The sequence below is a fragment of the Maylandia zebra genome, linkage group LG7 (genome assembly GCF_041146795.1).
Source record: "Maylandia zebra isolate NMK-2024a linkage group LG7, Mzebra_GT3a, whole genome shotgun sequence".
Taxonomy (NCBI): domain Eukaryota; kingdom Metazoa; phylum Chordata; class Actinopteri; order Cichliformes; family Cichlidae; genus Maylandia; species Maylandia zebra.
In genome coordinates, this window is record NC_135173.1 from 31698659 (window position 1) to 31716582 (window position 17924).

Genomic DNA, 17924 nt, shown 5'->3' on the forward strand with positions numbered 1-17924 from the left:
TGTATAAAGAGCTAACATCTCCAAAATGTCAGGAGTAGTTCTGACATTCTAAAAATCAAGAATGTGGGATACTGTTTGTCCGTGATTTAAACAGCCCAGCATGTGCACCCAATGAAGGGGAAACCAATGCTGCAGGGGAGACCAAAGGGAAGACATGCTTCACCATATTTTCTAGTCTTTGGCTTGGAATGAAGTTGGTTTGGAAACATAATCAGCTATGCTTAATCTCCTGCTTTGCGTTTTTGTAGGCGCCCCGTGCTAGCAGTGTCCAAGCGTTTTGTCCTCCCCCCCCTCCCTTTCATACCGTGCCCCCCCTGCCATGGCTCTGCCCCCCCCCCCCCAGGGGGCGGGCCCCACACTGTGGCAAGGTCTGAACTAAATGATATATCCGTAAACATATTTATTTGGATACTTTAACATGGGGACCAGCTCACTGTTAAGAGCCACTAGTGGACACTAGAGGGACTGCAGGTTTTGGTGTTTTGTCTGCAGCCACCCCATCAAAAAACCGTAGAAACGCCCCTGAATGATGGATGTGACTGGAGAAGACATGAAAAGCAGACAGGTCCGCTTTGAATGCGTTTTTTAATGCAGATTTGTGATATTTCCGCAGTGCTTTTGTACTCAGCTGCCGGTAAAGGTGTCAGGGGAGGTCATGTGGAGATTCAGTACCGCTGCAGGGGAACCGGAGGAGTCGTGACTTGCAGCCCGGTGCGGTGTCTCTTTAAGCGCAGGGCGGTGAGCAGATTTCCGATCGTGCACGAAGCGGATTACAGTCCCTGACATCAGTCCTCCTCATCCTCCTCCTCTTCCTCCTGTTCCTGCTGCTCAGCTGATCCGGAGGATTCCCTCTGCGGGGACACTCAGCACAGCCCCGCCTGTATGCTCGCCTCCGCTCGCCTCCATCATGGACTTCAACGTGAAAAAACTGGCTTCTGATGCGGGGGTCTTCTTCACCCGGGCAGTGCAGGTAAGACCGGACCTCCCTCCAGCTGCAGGCGGTGATGTGTGGACCGATTTATTGCTAGGCTCTCACTGCATCCCGTTGGGCCTGGAGCTCGATGAAAGCAGCTGAAGCCTTGCGTTTTCTTCGTGAGGTCTGTGGGTATAACGGAGTGTATTTGTGTGGCGTGTTTTCCATGCAGACCGAGCAGCCCGCTGCGTGTAAGCCGATAAAGGTTTGTCTAGCCTCGATCCATTATTGATGGCTGTGATCGGGTGCATCACCCATGTGACTCCAGCAGACTCTGTCCTGCTCCCCTCCAACTCCCCAACATAGAGATTCATTCATTTATCTGGCTCACCAGCAGTAAACAGCATTAAATCCTTCACTCTCGAGAACTTGTACACCAAACCTCATTCGAAAAATTGGAAATTCATTGATAAAGTCTGTGCTACGAGTCAGGTAATGAGCAGAACAATACTGGATCTTTAGGCTTCAGTAAGAAATTCGGCAGCCATATGATACACTTTTTATTAAAAGCTTAAAAAGGTCTCCCATCTCACTCAACAAAGAAAGAGAAGACATCAAAACTGTATTTAAAACGTTATAATCAGGATACATTGAATTGTTACAGTAAGAAGCAAATATAAGATTAAAGTAAAAAAAAAAATGAGGGCACTTCAAAGAGTCAAGTTTTTAAGCCCTGTTTCAAACTAACTCACCATATTTTCAGGATGTTTGTTCCACAGCTGGAGAGCATGAAAACTGAAAGCTACTTCACTTTGTTTAGTTCCCATTTGTCGCAAGTAAATTCACATGCATCTATACCCAAGTTCATTTAGTGCTGCGTAGACTAAGAGCTGGGTTCTTGGGATCCCCTTTGGGCATTAGTGGGTGAGTTGCAGTTGTCTGTCACCTGTAAAGACAATAGTCTACAGTGCAGGAGGTCAAACTGACTTTCATTAAAGGCTGAAGTCGGTTTGGGATCACATCAAGGGCCACATAAAAACAGGGTCTTCTGTATAATATTGTTGAACATTGTGGATAGAATTTAATCTGCATAAAAGCCTCAATGACGCAACAAAAATTCAACAAGTTGCCTCATTGTTTCTGAGCAAGTCGAGCACAACAGCTGCTTATTTTCACTGTTTCTGTTAAAATCCTGAACATGGATCCACGTCACACCAACTCTGCAGTTAGAGCTGGATGTTGTCCATGAGCTTAAAAACTTGTGGTCTGACCAATGCATGAACAATGCATGAATGCATTTTTTCCGGGGGGGGTTTCTAGTCAGAAATCATTGAATTTATTGCTAAGTTATTATGCTGTTAAAGATTTCTTTATTTGAAGAGTGACACTTCATCCTATCCAGACAGAGGCTCTTCTGACTTCACCAAACATGAATGTTCACAGTATAATTCAAAGATTAAAATAATGTATTTTAAATCATTTAAGAATAATATTAATCAATAAAAGGAGAAAAGTCCAGTGAAGCATATTAACTGGTTTATTCTGCACACTGCTGCTCCTATTGGAAAAAATGAACCCATGAATGCAACAAGGTCAGACTGCTTTCCTGGAGGTTGTCCAAGTGCATTGTGGGAAAACACAGGAAACCAATGAAGGCAGGAAGCGGGATAAAAAACAAACAAAAAACAGCTCTACACAACACCAGAAAACCATTAACTGTTTCTGTATTTTACATGTCTACACGTGTCATATATGACTCACGGACTGGGAGTGAAAGGGTTCCTGCACACTGACTTGAAAAGTCTGACCAACCATTAGTGAGACACTAAGAGAGAGAGGGAGAGAAAGAGACTCAGTCGTTGTTCTGTGTCTCTTTGTGGTTGGTGCTGCCAGGGCCGGCCCGTGGCATAGGCCGTATAGGCAAATGCTAAGGGCGCCGTCCATCAGGGGGCGCCACGCCAGTGCCACAAATGTTGAAAAAAAAAAAAAAAGTTGGTACTATTATTTCTAAATACAAAAAATAATCCCACGTTAATTAAAATGCAAAGTAAAGCTTATTTAATAGAAATATTATTTGTTACAACATTACACTACACTGCTGATGTAGGGGGGCGCCACCTAAAATCTTGCCTAGGGCGCCAGATTGGTTAGGGCCGTTTCTGGGTGCTGCGTCTGGGTGCAGATTTTGACACAATGCAACTACAGTACTGGATGTTGTGTTTTAGTGGTGCCAGTGACCAAGCAAAAAACTTAATAAGCAAATTTAAAGACCGTTAGATTAAATTTTGTATTTGGATAAACACTCAAATTTATCCCAGTTTGACTCTTCAAGATTCAAGATTCAAAAGCTTTATTGTCAATACAGCAGTATACACAGTATACAGAAATTCTGTTTCATCCCAAGCCACCCATGGTGCATAAAAGATATAACTCCAAGAGATATAAAACTAGAAATTGCAAAGTGCTGAGTTAATGTATTTTGCATAGTCCTTAAATTGCTCTGCTGTAAAGGATGGGAACGGTTAATTAAATACCCACAAATTAATTAAAACTTGGTGGACCTACGGCTTTTACAGTCCCTAAGGCCCTAAGTGGAGTCCAGTAATCCAGCCCTGAATAAGAGACTGTCCATCGTAGAGCTCCTGAATACCTGCCAGTACTTTTGCCTTTTAAAGAACCGATCTGGCCCATGAAGCTGCTGTCAGTCAGAGCTTCTCCCTGCTGCTTGGTGACAGTGACGGTGAATTCCTCAGCCTGCCTCTGAAGTCCAGCTGGCCGCCGTCGCTGTATGTCAGTCAGATTTGAATGAAAGAAATCATCTGACAGCCCGGCCTGATACCACAGATGGTGATCTTTGGCCTCAGTTATTAGAGAGCAGAACTGGGCCTTCTCATCTTTGATTGCATAAGACATGCTTCAAAGTTCCAGTTAGTGAGAATAAAAACTTATGTGTAAGTTAGAAACTGAGGTTTAAGATAATTTGTCTGGGTCTTAAAATATGATGGGTTCGTTCTGATTATTATAGAATTGCGATCATAAAGATCGAGTAAACGGTGGATGAAGAGCATGAGGACAACTTTAAAAATTAAGATATTTTCACATTGGTTTGTAAAACCTTTGAGATTTTCTGTAATTTCTGTATAAATAAAAACTAAAATGCCATGTGATCCTTTTTTTTTTTTTTAATGAACATCCTTTTGAAGTAGATGAAGAGAACCTTTGGACTTAGTCAAGGATTACCTTTTAATCTTGGGAATGCCAACCGAACAGTGACAAACTCTATTGATTTGGTGGTTTGTTGGTAGATAATTCATTCTGTTAAGTAAGTAATTCAATCTGTGACTTGTTGATTATGTCGCACTTCTTCTAATATGATCACAGATTAAGCATTATTAGAGATTTTACGATATGTACGCTGTGTTCACTGCATCATTCCATGTTTGGCACTGATCACCACCTGCACTCATGTATATATCATGTATATATCTATCTACTTAGCACTTTTAATTCTTATTCTTATTTTTATTTTCATGTCTATTTAAGCGTAATTTATGACAGTATGTTTGCACTGAAGCACCGCAGCAATTTCCTAATGTTGTAAACCTGCTCAACATTTGGCAATAAAACCCTTTCTGATTCTGATTCTGATATAGTATTCCATAGAAATCTAGGCAATAACTGTTGAGATGTTCACTCAAAGCTCCAAACATCAGCCCCATGCAGTCCCTCTCCACCTACGTGGGCCCGTGGCCCAAACGAGAATGGATTCCACCAAAAAAACAATTGGTGCCAGCAAAGTTGGAATGATGTTGAAGTGGCTATTGGACCCCTACAAAGCTTTTGGCAGATGCAGATCAGAATATTCCCCATGAAGTTACCCCAACTTCTGTAAAAATGCTATGTGATGATCAACTCTCAAAACTGTCAAAATATCAGCTGGTTTTCATAATCCAAACCGGCACTAGAACTGTGTGGTGATGGGCAGTGGATGACCTGGTTTAGATTCATACAGTCGTTGTTCTTCTAGAGCTTGTTTGCCTGTTATCAGTGTCATCTACCTGTGGCTTTTCACTCTTAGTTCACAGAAGAGAAGCTTGGCCAGGCTGAGAAGACTGAGTTGGATCCACACTTGGAGAACCTGATCACTCGTGCCGACTCCACCAAGAATTGGACTGAAAAGATCTTAAAACAAACAGAGGTGCTACTGCAGCCCAATCCAAGTAAGTTCTATACATCGCGGAAGTTCCCCTACATATACAGGGAGTGCAGAATTATTAGGCAAATGAGTATTTTGTCCACATCATCCTCTTCATGCATGTTGTCTTACTCCAAGCTGTATAGGATCGAAAGCCTACTACCAATTAAGCATATTAGGTGATGTGCATCTCTGTAATGAGAAGGGGTGTGGTCTAATGACATCAACACCCTATATCAGGTGTGCATAATTATTAGGCAACGTCCTTTCCTTTGGCAAAATGGGTCAAAAGAAGGACTTGACAGGCTCAGAAAAGTCAAAAATAGTGAGATATCTTGCAGAGGGATGCAGCAGTCTCAAAATTGCAAAGCTTCTGAAGCGTGATCATCGAACAATCAAGCGTTTCATTCAAAATAGTCAACAGGGTCGCAAGAAGCGTGTGGAAAAACCAAGGCGCAAAATAACTGCCCATGAACTGAGAAAAGTCAAGCGTGCAGCTGCCAAGATGCCACTTGCCACCAGTTTGGCCATATTTCAGAGCTGCAACATCACTGGAGTGCCCAAAAGCACAAGGTGTGCAATACTCAGAGACATGGCCAAGGTAAGAAAGGCTGAAAGACGACCACCACTGAATAAGACACACAAGCTGAAACGTCAAGACTGGGCCAAGAAATATCTCAAGACTGGTTTTTCTAAGGTTTTATGGACTGATGAAATGAGAGTGAGTCTTGATGGGCCAGATGGATGGGCCCGTGGCTGGATTGGTAAAGGGCAGAGAGCTCCAGTCCGACTCAGACGCCAGCAAGGTGGAGGTGGAGTACTGGTTTGGGCTGGTATCATCAAAGATGAGCTTGTGGGGCCTTTTCGGGTTGAGGATGGAGTCAAGCTCAACTCCCAGTCCTACTGCCAGTTTCTGGAAGACACCTTCTTCAAGCAGTGGTACAGGAAGAAGTCTGCATCCTTCAAGAAAAACATGATTTTCATGCAGGACAATGCTCCATCACACGCGTCCAAGTACTCCACAGCGTGGCTGGCAAGAAAGGGTATAAAAGAAGAAAAACTAATGACATGGCCTCCTTGTTCACCTGATCTGAACCCCATTGAGAACCTGTGGTCCATCATCAAATGTGAGATTTACAAGGAGGGAAAGCAGTCCACCTCTCTGAACAGTGTCTGGGAGGCTGTGGTTGCTGCTGCACGCAATGTTGATGGTGAACAGATCAAAACACTGACAGAATCCATGGATGGCAGGCTTTTGAGTGTCCTTGCAAAGAAAGGTGGCTATATTGGTCGCTGATTTGTTTTTGAATGTCAGAAATGTATATTTGTGAATGTGGAGATGTTATATTGGTTTCACTGGTAAAAATAAATAATTCAAATGGGTATATATTTGTTTTTTGTTAAGTTTCCTAATAATTATGCACAGTAATAGTCACCTGCACACACAGATATCCCCCTAAAATAGCTAAAACTAAAAACAAACTAAAAACTACTTCCAAAAACATTCAGCTTTGATATTAATGAGTTTTTTGGGTTCATTGAGAACATGGTTGTTGTTCAATAATAAAATGATTCCTCAAAAATACAACTTGCCTAATAATTCTGCACTCCCTGTATAAAGTCGCATCTTCAACTCTGCGCACGGGGTTTAAAGAAGATGTAGTTCTTAAACTTGTTGACAAAAGATCTGTTCATACGTGTTTTGCTAATTGTTGCTCAGTAACATTAAGCTTTGAAACTAAAAGTTAAGGTTTCTACTAAAGAAATTTCCCTGGGAAGCAGAAACCGGTTGAGCTCTATCATTTCCACCAGAAGTTCCCGAATTCCAGCGATAGATTATTTCCCCCTTTCCCCTTTTGTTGAACTGTATATGTAATAAGTCTTTGCTCAGGAGCTAGTATTTTCTGAAGATTGACAACCTTCCCGTGTTAACAACTAATGCTAAGTGGTCATGTATAAAAGCTTTTTAATCTTGCAATTTTTTAATGCTCTACATTTCTGAGAAACCACTACTAAAAGCAGGATTTGTTTTTAGTGTCTGACAGTAATTGAAAATAATTAGCCAGGGGGATTTTGTGTTTGGACTAACAAGAAAGTCGAAGCTTCTGAGGTTGTTAGGTCAGAATTTGAGACAATTTCCCAAATTAATTTTAGTTTAATCAGTTTAACTTGCTGGAGGAACCTTTACCCTGGGGAAGGTTCCTGGACGTTAGTTCCTGGGTGTTTTGGGAACTTTCTCTGGAAATGTGCCTTTTAGAAGCTTCTATAGTTAAACGTGAACATGATTGGGTTTTTGGGAGTAATGCCTAACCTTTGACCTGTGTATTTTGTACCCTCCATGCTTCAGTTGACCACACTGGTAAGTCTTGGCCTTGTTTCCCAGAGTGCTTTGTGTAAAAAGCCTCCTCAGCATTGTGATGTGACTACATATTATACATACATAGCTGTGGTCAAAAGTTTCCATAAACTCATCATGGGCAGGAATGTCAAAGTAATCTTGGGCTTGAGAGGTGGTGTAGTGGCATAAGGTTGGAAAGCCTCACATTTACTCCTCCAAACACACATATTGTCATTGTGGCCAAATAGCGGTGTTCATTTTAGAGCAGGGGCTTCGTTGTGGGTTGGTACCCTCTCAATCCAAGGTGGTGTAAAGCTCTAGATAGTTTATTAAAAGCCCAAAATTACTCTGGTTTTTCATGCACATAAACTTCTGACGACATCTGTAGTCTAGCACATACCACAGACCTACAGTACGGCCCCACATTTTAAGCTTCAGGCACCGTCTGCTGTGCTGTTTAAGGTCTGAACTGGAGCTTGTAGATACAAACAGGTGTTGAATTACTAATGACCTTCTATTCAGGAAGACAGCTGCCAACTTTTGATGGGATACAGCCATTGATACCTTCGTGAGGCCTGGTTGATTCAAATACCATACTCGGGTACAATTGTATGTACTTGTATTTTTATTTCCCATCACACATTATACCAATCAGACCCATCAGATGGTTTGAAGTCATCCTGGAAACTATTTGGAGAAGGGCTGGTTCTTTGATATAATGATTAGCAGGCGATTGAACCATCTGTCTGTCACTGCTTTTCATGGGCCACTTCAACCAATCATGTCACGACAGATATGATGCCACCCACAACATTTATCTGCTGTTATATGCTGTCGTTAAAAACAGGTTGAAGTCTAGATTACAGATCCATTTGTGATCCAGCTGCCATGGAAAGCAAAGGCTATACTTTCATTAGCTGAACGGAACATTGGGCTGCAGCTTTGATCTTGCTGCCAATATTTAATGATCAAAGACGCCGATCCACTCCTACCCCTGGATAGCCCTGTTGGTGGGATTGGTCAGTTGCAATTCTGGTCCCAGAGAAACATAAATGTGATACCATAGGAAGACCACTTATGTGGCAATGTCAGATAAAATATCAGATAGAAGATTATGACACTAGTGGGTTCCCACTAAAAAACGCTTCAAGAGCTGTACACGCCCACCACCGACCCCAACCACCTCCTGCCAGCTCTGATGCAGCTTGAATTATTAATAACCAAGGTTACATCTGTGCATAAGTGAATGTTTTTCAGAACCGCCAACATGTCTGCACTTACTGAAGATTAACTGAAGATTAAGCATCTGCAGTGAACTGGTGTTTACACATAGCGTATCAGAGGAATTTGGAGGAATGTTTCCCCATTTAAAAAAAACTTATTTTAGAAGCAAAGATAACCTTTGGTATTAAGAGTAAACTATGGATAAATTCAAGACAAAAATGACAGCAAATTACCTTTTGTTAAACTCTCTTTGTTCAGAGAGATTAATAACACCTTTCGTACAATTGGACTCTTAAATGTAGGATAATAAACAGTGTGGGATATTCCTTTTAATGTGTTGGTCACAGTTGTCTTTTTATCACCTTGTATCCAGGTGCTCGGATCGAGGAGTTCATCTATGACAAGCTGGACAAGAAGCTTCCCTCCAGGACGACCAACGCGGAGCTGCTGGGTCAGTACATGCTGGACGCCGCCATCGAATTCGGTTCAGACACGCCATACGGTGAGTGGACCTGCAGCTGAAACTGACACTGCTGCAGCTAATGACTCATGAAGCTCTAAATGCTCCTCTGAAGCAGCTCTCTTTCTGTTAGCAGTTAAAGAGCACACCATTTTACAACATTTTCGAGAAAACAAAAAAAAAATGTGGATGTGGATGCTGCTTAAACAGCTAAAACACACTTTAGTCCAAATTGTATTTAAAAACCGATTTGATTGTTTTGTCTCCATCAAACCTGTGGTTTGAACCTGAGTGTGCTGCTGTGCTGTTGTAACTGTAGGCAAGACCCTGATCACAGTAGCGGAATACCAGAAGAGGCTCGGAGGAGCCGAGCGCGAGTTCCTCCACACTTCAGCCGTCACTTTCCTCTCACCTCTGCGCAACTTCCTGGAGGGAGACTGGAGGACCATATCAGTGAGTGTGTAGTATGAAAATATGGTAGTATATGTAAATACGGACGTGCTGATACAAAATAGGAATGAAGTCTTTGCAGCTGTAAGCATCCTTATTACATCCTTTAGGAAAGCAAAAGAGAAAGTGCCGTCCCAGAATTCACAGCATCATTAAAAACAACAGTGATGTGTCGGTCGCGAATGAAACTGCTCTTAGAGCCGGCTCTTTGAAGTGAATGACGCGAGCCGTGGGTTGTTTTTTTTTTTTTTTCTTTCTCTCACCCTCTCTCTCGCACTTTTTTCCGCTTCACTCTGCACGCGAGCCTTGTGCTTGTGCTGGGCAGAGGGGGGAGGGGCAGTAATTACACTCACAGTAGCACAGGAACAGAGCGGGAGGGAGAGAGAGAGAGAGAAAGAGAGCCAGGGACAACAACGTCACATTAGAAAGGTATAGTAATCATCCACAACTATATTCAGTTGCAGATGATAAAGGATTCAGAAAGTTTATTCATGCAGGCCCATATGACAGAGAATATGCATCTTCTTTTTATTTTCATATTTTAATTTATATTTAATTGTGTTGTGGTTTGCAGTGTTTTGTGTTGTTTCAGTTTAAATTTGTAAAAGGAAAAAGCTGAAAATTTAAATAGTTAAAAGTTGAAATGTGAATAGTTGGTTTTTGTATTATATGATTTATTTATTACATTTTATGTGGAGTGAATAAATAAAAGTATATTTACGGTGGCCCGTACAGACAAAACACGTACAAAACACAACAGAAGTGCTCTAGGATGTTGGGCGCAGTGTTGAGCTTTTGTTACCTGGTGGCTACACAAGCCAGGAAGTACCAACGACCGGATTTGGTGTGTGGTAGTAACAGGTAAATGAACATTTTTTTATTCTATTTTTTGTATATATATGAGTGCTTGTGTATAAATACACAAACCATACACATATGCTTTCAATTGTGTTATTTAAGTGATCTAGGTAGCTCTGTTTAGGAAGTTCAGTTAACTCTAGGAATGTGTTTTGGAGTTTGCGTGTGCCTTGTCTCTAGGGGCCACCGTATATATTTATATATAAATAAAACCACGTTTTTTTAGATTAGTAATTCCTTTTGTGCATAATTTCATATTGTTGTTAATAATAAATTAATGAAAGCAACAAAACAACCTGAAGAGCCGGTTGGGAGTCGAAAGAGCCGGCTCTCTAAAAAGAGCCGGAAATCCCATCACTAAAAAACAAACAGTCAACATGGCTGTGTGGTGAATATCATGAAAATGTTCATTAATAGTGTGTTTTTCATTTAATGCCATAACCTGCTGATATGTTTGAACCTTTAAAACCGCAGCTGAACTCTGACCTTTACACAGCTGCAATAACAGATGAGTAGGTTTCAGTGACAGCGTTGGCATGCATGATGATCTCAAGCATACCTGAAGTGAGAATTTGGACAAAGTTAAACTACTGACAAAGTTTAACTTGTAATTTGCACTTATTGGAAATCTCAGCAAGTCTCAAAATGTTAAAAATCGCAGTAATATCATATTGTGATTTGTGATAATATCGTATCGTATTGAGAGCAGTCAGGCTCTCTGAGCAGCAAACCTCTCCTTTCCTCTGTCCTGACCAGTTCTTCTTCACATTTTTCCCTAACCTCATGACTTTTTCCACAAAAAAAGAGTGACTGGGAAAGGGAAAGTGGGAAAGGAAAGCAATACATAGGAAAAAGTGCTTACCAAAATAAAGCGGGAAGCTGAAAGAAAGAAGAAAATGTTCCTAACGCAAAGATAAAGAAGGGAAAGAATATCAGTAAAAATAAAATGGTGATCAAAACACAAATCCTGAACTCAGAGTCAGAGTGATGTACTCGCTGCTGGAGGTCTTCAGGGTGATGATGTGTTGCACAGGTTTGCTGCAGGTTTGATCCTCGCGGTTGTTCCTGAATGAATCATTTTTCTTCCTCGTGCAGAAAGAGAGGCGGCTGCTGGAGAATCGCCGGCTGGATCTGGACATCTGTAAGGCACGCCTGAAAAAAGCCAAGCTGGCAGAAGCCAAAGCGGCGGTGAGATCAAATTTCAACAGTTCTTCTTCTACCCTAAGATCAGAAACCATCAGAGCACAGCCAGACTCAGACAGCTTTAAGTGAAGTCAGTCAGGTGCTCATTTTGTTCTTGTTTTGGTCACATGTTCAGAGTGCATGTGTGCAGATTCACCTCTGACATGTTGGAGAGCTTACTGGCTGGCTGCGCTGCTTGTCGCATGTTTGTCAGATTCATGAAGGAAAAGTTCCTAACGCTTCTTTATGCACCAACTCTGCATGGAAATATTACAAACAGTCTTTTGGTTTAGTCTTTAAAAACTCCAACAGATGCAGTGGACGCCTCGTTAGCAGACGGGTTGATGGCTGCTCTGTTAACACTCGTAGAGCAGCAGATGTCTCAGCCATGACCGGATTATCAGAACTAAAGTCCAGTTCAGTGATCACTGGGAGCCTTCAGAGTTCATCTGTTCACCATCGCATTGATTTTAAAGTGATTTAATCTAACACAGCTACCTCAGATTATCCTATGCATGCAGGAATGTAAGAAAACAAACACGGTAAACCTGATATTAGTTGATGCTGGTGAGCTATCTCAGACGCCTGTGGTACCAACAACTCTGAATCAGGAACAGCAGGGGGCGCCCGTGTCACAAAACAAAACATCAGTACCGGTTTACTCCGATCAAATGAGCCCTTCAGTAGTAGATTTATGACAGGGATTAATAATCTTTTACATCACAAGAGACATTTTATGGGGATTTTTGATCCTCAAAAATCTTAATGGGGCCACAAAACATATTTAAGCTTAAAAATGGAAGGTCCAATCAATCCAATCAATGTCATTGATGTTAGTAATTCAGATATTTTAACACAAGATACTTTAAGTTCAATTTTATTTCTACAGCATATTTAAAAGCAACAAAGTTGATGGAAGTTCTTTACAAGTTAGTTTAAAACAAACAAGAAAAGACCATAGACCAATAAATAAATATTATAAAGTAAGTCGTGAAAACAAACAATAAATTTAACTTACAACAAGCTAAAAAAAGACACTACAAGATAAAAAAAAAAAAAGCCAGATGGGACTCAACGTGAAACTTAATTTAAAGCAAAGGTAAACGAAGTGAGTTTGAAGACAGGATTTAAAAGAATCTCCAGCACAAATATGGAGTTTCAGGTTATTCCAGAGTCTCAGGGCTTCAACTCGAGGCCTCAGCAGTCAGAGGAACTTTAGCTGCTTTAAATCTAGAAACCTGAACAGAGGTAGAGTCGGTGTAAACCTGCTAAAACCGCAGTGATGTGATCATGTTTCTAACACCTGTTAAAAGATGAGCAGCAGTATTTTGGACAAACTACAGATGAGTTTTCAAGACACACCTGTAGAGAATTACAGGCATGAATGAGGTTTTTCATGGAGGACGATAGGATTTCTAAAATTATAGAAGCTGAAAAACTTCTATTTCCAATAAAACACAAAATTTTTAAAGTGGAAGAAAAATCTACCAGCATGATCAGACCTTCCTCTGTTTGTGAAAAAAAAATCAAATCAAAAGTGTCCTTTTAGTAAACTTTAAAAAATAAAACCACACAGCAGCTTTAAAAGGAGATAAATTATTCACTGTGACGTCTCTTTGGGGTCAGCAGGAGTCACAGGTTAAATGCTGTGGATGCTTCCAGCTTCAGGCTCAATGATCCGCTCTCGTTGTGGTTGCTTTGTGCTTCCTGCTAACATGTTTTTCTTTGTCTGCTCACGGTTTGTAACTGCATGACAACCTGTGTTTGTTTCCTCCTCCTTGCTCTCCTTTGCTGTAGGCTACACCTGATTTTCAGGAGACTCGGCCTCGAAATTATGTTCTTTCTGCCAGTGCATCAGCGGTAAGAGAAACGAGCAGCACCGCAGAGCTCATGGCTCACATGACAATCAAGAAACTGCATTTTTAACATGTCATATGCAAACAACTCCATAAGAAGCTAACAGCAGCATCTTTAAGTCTGACTGGCAGCTGAAGCTGTTAACACAGGCTTGTTTAACAACCGGGTTTCCATTTACCATCAACCTGTTTATGTATTTTCTTTGGTTTTACTTATTATCAAAAATTTAGTTTTTCTTTCTTTTTATATTAAAATATACTAATTTCATGGCAATCACAAATGAACAAAGTGAACCGGAAGTGAGGACAGTGGGGGAAAAACAGCCGTATGATTTTTCTAAAAAAAACCCCCCAAAATGCAACAATTTCTGCATATGTTGGAAATATATGAAAATGGATTTTTAATTGTATTTTTATTTATTTTCTTTTTGAGAAAGCAACCTCACTAGTCAAATAAACAAAAATAGCCTGAGGTGAGGAAAGTGAGCCGTCATTAAAAAAACAGCCATTCTGTCACATTAAATATGAATTTATAATTAATGACTCATCAGGTTACACAAAGGTTACATTGACAAACAGAAAAAAGCCAAATGAAATCAATTGTATCCATAATGTAGGTGCAGAAACGTAAAAGTCTGATTTACTCTCTTAGTTTTAAATTATTATTATTATTATCATTATTGTTATTAATGATAATGATAATAACAACAATGAAACAAGCCTTGTTCTGATGGAGGTTTCTTCCTATTAAAAGGGAGTTTTTCCTTCCCACTCTCGCCAAAGTGTTGCTCATGGTGGGTGATCTGATTGTTGGGGTTTCTCCGTATTAATGTGTCTTTAATTTACAGTGTAAAGAACGTCAAGGCCGCTGTTATTGTGGTGAAATAAAACGGAAATGAACTATCACTCCCCTGATACTAGTACTGCTACTGTTATTAGTGCTGCTACTGCTTCTGCTACCAGTCTTGCTATCAATATGATTTCAGCTACTGTAAAATAGAATTTCCCAATAATGGGCAGAAATACTATTTATTATTCTTTTTTATTATTATTATTTATGTATTCTTTTTTTTTTTTTGCTTGCTTGAGAAAAGGAAACCCAATAAGCTAAAGGTTTTGTGTTTCACTGCTTCAGTTTTTTTTAATGGTTCTCAGATGTATTAAAAAACTGTTCAAATCAAAATGTAGTTTTGCCACAGCTGTATTAGCGAACACTGCAGGCTGCTGCTGTCACTAACAATTTGCTGCTTAAATGAAAGTTAAATAAACAGAAAAGGGGAAAAAAATCTAATTTCATTACCAGGATCTCAGATTTTTAATCTGAGCAGCATTTTTCTGCAAATCGCACTCAAAAAGTTTTTTTTTTTTAGACTGAAACGCACACGTGACAGCTTTTTAACCCAGTGAGATCCTGACCTGTTGTTTTTAGAGGACAACACAAGAGTTTATTTCTTTACTTCTGCTGGAACGTTTATAATTTCAAAGAAAGCTCAGGGATGAACAATAGGAAGGTATAAAAATGAAAACACAACACAGCATGTAATCTAAACCTGGCCGTGTCTTCTCAGAAGAAAAGCTGTTTACAGAAGTCTGTGAGCACAGATGAGGAACACAAAGATCTGAAAGTGAGATTTGTTTTATCTCAGCTGAACCCATCAGGGCTCTGGAGTTTACACTTCACTGGCTCCTTTATTTTGTGCTAACACCTAGAAAATAAAAAGTTGTCAGATTGCAGATTTCACAGCATGAGTGATCTTTCAGGGCTGTGTTTTGAATGTTTAGTCAAGCATGTCGTGTTAGCCATGAGATAACCGTGTTTGTGCATGACGTGTTACAGATGACACAAGCATGTTTGAGCATGGTTATTATTGTTTAGTTTTGGCTCTGATGCTTTTTAAATGAGGCCTTGTTGAAGTTTATTGTATGTCCATGTGAAATAAAACAAAAACGGCAGCTTCAGCTCAAACAGAAACACCGCTCAGCAGAACCTGGAAGAAGCATGGACTTTTATTTTGAAAAATCACTGTAATTCATTGGAGTCATAAGTTCTTAATTATTTTTATGATCAAATCACATTCCCTGATAAATACAGTCCCTGGGATCCTTGTCACTTTATATTCAACTATCTTGTATTTGTAACCTGCCTGATTTTTATGGCTTCACTTACGATCGTGGCTCAAGAGTTGGGAGTTCGCCTTGTAATCGGAAGGTTGCCGGTTCGAGCCCCGGCTTGGACAGTCTTGGTTGTTGTGTCCTTGGGCAAGACACTTCACCCGTTGCCTACTGGTGGTGGTCAGAGGGCCCGGTGGCGCCAGTGTCCGGCAGCCTCGCCTCTGTCAGTGCGCCCCAGGGTGGCTGTGGCTACAATGTAGCTTGCCATCACCACTGGGTGGATGACTGGATATGTAAAGTGCTTTGGGTCCTTAGGGACTAGTGAAGCGCTATACAAATACAGGCCATTTACCATTTATTTTACCATAAAATTAAAATATCCTTAAAGAGCCTCTGTGCAAAGCCTCAGTTCATGCTCAGTCTGAAACAAGCCTTTTTAGCTCCTCCCCCTTTCAGAGGGCTTTCTTCTGATTTAAGCAGAAGTGGTTGGAGCTTCAAATACCTGGTTTAGAGTCGACTGAAACCTGAGGTTATACCTTCATGTTGTTATTTATTGGCCGTGTTTAATATTAGTGCTGGAAATGTATGTGACAGGAAATAATCTGTTATGTTATTTCAGACAGTTACAGTGTTTATGCAGCGTATGATTTTTTATTTATTTTTGATTTTTTGACCCCCTCTGTGGTTTCATTAAACCAGCTGCAGAGCGGCTGGGAGAGCTGGGACGTGGAGCCCGACCCGGTCGTGTCAGAGCAGAGGAAGGTTGGACACGTGGAGAGACTAGAAGTCCCGTGTTTGTTTAGTAGTTTGGGTAGAAAAGACATGTTTTTTAGGGTGTTTCATGGTTATTTCCCCCCCTGTTTAGAATTCACAGTTGTTTTGTTCCCTCCCTTTGTTATTTTTAGAGCGCACAGAACACAGAGATAAACTAGGCATCGGTTAGGACACTCTCAGAAGATCAGATTTTAGGAAATTCACTGATTACTTTTGCAGATTGAATCAGCAAACTAGACCAAAGAGATGTCACACAGTTTCCACTGGAGACTTTTCTGGTAAATTTGGGAAATAAATTAACTTTATAAAAATCTGTGAAGCTGGAGAAATGCAATAAATTGTATTCTTTGTGTGACACAAGATAGGAAGGACCGTACCTTTTATTCACAAAAAGAGCCTCAAGGTTACCGTTTCATTCATCCCAAATGGACAGGGGAATTTTTTATTTTAATGTTAATAACATTATAACAGACATGCAGTGTTTTAAAAAAAATATATCATAGCCTCTTTAAATTTTTCACATTCAGACCAACACGTTGTTCAAAATGTTTTACAAATAAAAATCTGTGTGGCCTGCGTATGTATTCAGGCCCCTTTACTCTAACAGCCCTAAATAAAAGAGGTCGTCTAATAAATAAACAGAGTCCAGAGTATGTCCTTTAATCTCAGTCTAAATACAGAACACGGTTCTGTGACAGCCTCAGAGGAACATTAGAGAACAAACTGCATCGTGAAGACCAAAGAACTCACAATTTTTCACATAAACTAGTATAAACCTGCACACAGGGATACACATCTACATTTAGGATGGTTAAACATGAAGTATCTGTCCATAAAGTCTTTTCAAAGCGAAAGATGCTCCCTCCCTGCTACAATACTGCATGTTTACCACCGGGGGGCGCAGCTCCACACTAGTTCCTCCAGTCTTCAGCATCTGCAGAATGCAGAGTAAAGGTCGTGTGAAGTTCAGCAGCAGCTGCAAGAGGCGCGTCATCGCTGTGTTTACAGTGCATTTGAGGTCATGCTTTCCCTTTACTCAGCATCTCCTGTAACTCAGGTTCACTCAATGAAATGATGCGTTTGAGTCTTAATTATAAACATTAGCACAGTTTATATCGCATGCTGTCGTCATAGCCCGGGTAGAAGGGCATGAATTTGGGATCATTTCACAGGGAGACCAGATCCCAACGAACCAAAAAGTGTTTGTAAAGCAAAGTGTGTAAAGGTCGCTAATGCAGGGTTTGGCATTACTAACACAAACAAAAAACTGCTTTTATTTGATTTAAATGTTTCCTTTCTGTAGTGGAATTGTTCAGCAGCGGGGTTTCCCCTGTGATTTCTGCTTTCAATGCAAACAACAAAAAGCAATTTGTTGTTTCTCATTTGGAAGGTGACTCACACGATTTTATCCTTTCCCTTTGTAATCCATCTCACTTCTCCCACAGCACAGGATAACCCCACCCACCAGTCTTATTTACAAACGGAGATTCCTGCCTTGGCATCTTTTTATAGCTCTGTGTGCTGGATGATGAAACTTGAGCATTATTTTCCAACATGGGAAC

General features: G+C 40.6%; 1 protein-coding gene across 4 annotated transcripts in view; it reads left to right on the forward strand.

Moving 5' to 3' along the window:
• Nucleotides 1–631: 631 nt before the first annotated feature.
• The window catches only part of sh3glb2b (SH3-domain GRB2-like endophilin B2b), a 58496-nt gene continuing 41203 nt past the window's right edge, over nt 632–17924 (forward strand). The window contains exons 1-7 of one of the 4 annotated variants that reach the window (XM_076886243.1): nt 632–970; nt 4992–5133; nt 9044–9172; nt 9450–9583; nt 11534–11626; nt 13418–13480; nt 16288–16350. In XM_076886243.1, the coding sequence (XP_076742358.1) occupies nt 908–970; nt 4992–5133; nt 9044–9172; nt 9450–9583; nt 11534–11626; nt 13418–13480; nt 16288–16350 (687 nt within the window). In that variant the 5' untranslated portion in view covers nt 632–907. The remainder of the gene's footprint in view (nt 971–4991; nt 5134–9043; nt 9173–9449; nt 9584–11533; nt 11627–13417; nt 13481–16287; nt 16351–17924) is intronic. The other 3 variants (XM_076886244.1, XM_076886246.1, XM_076886245.1) reach the window with 3 other exon arrangements.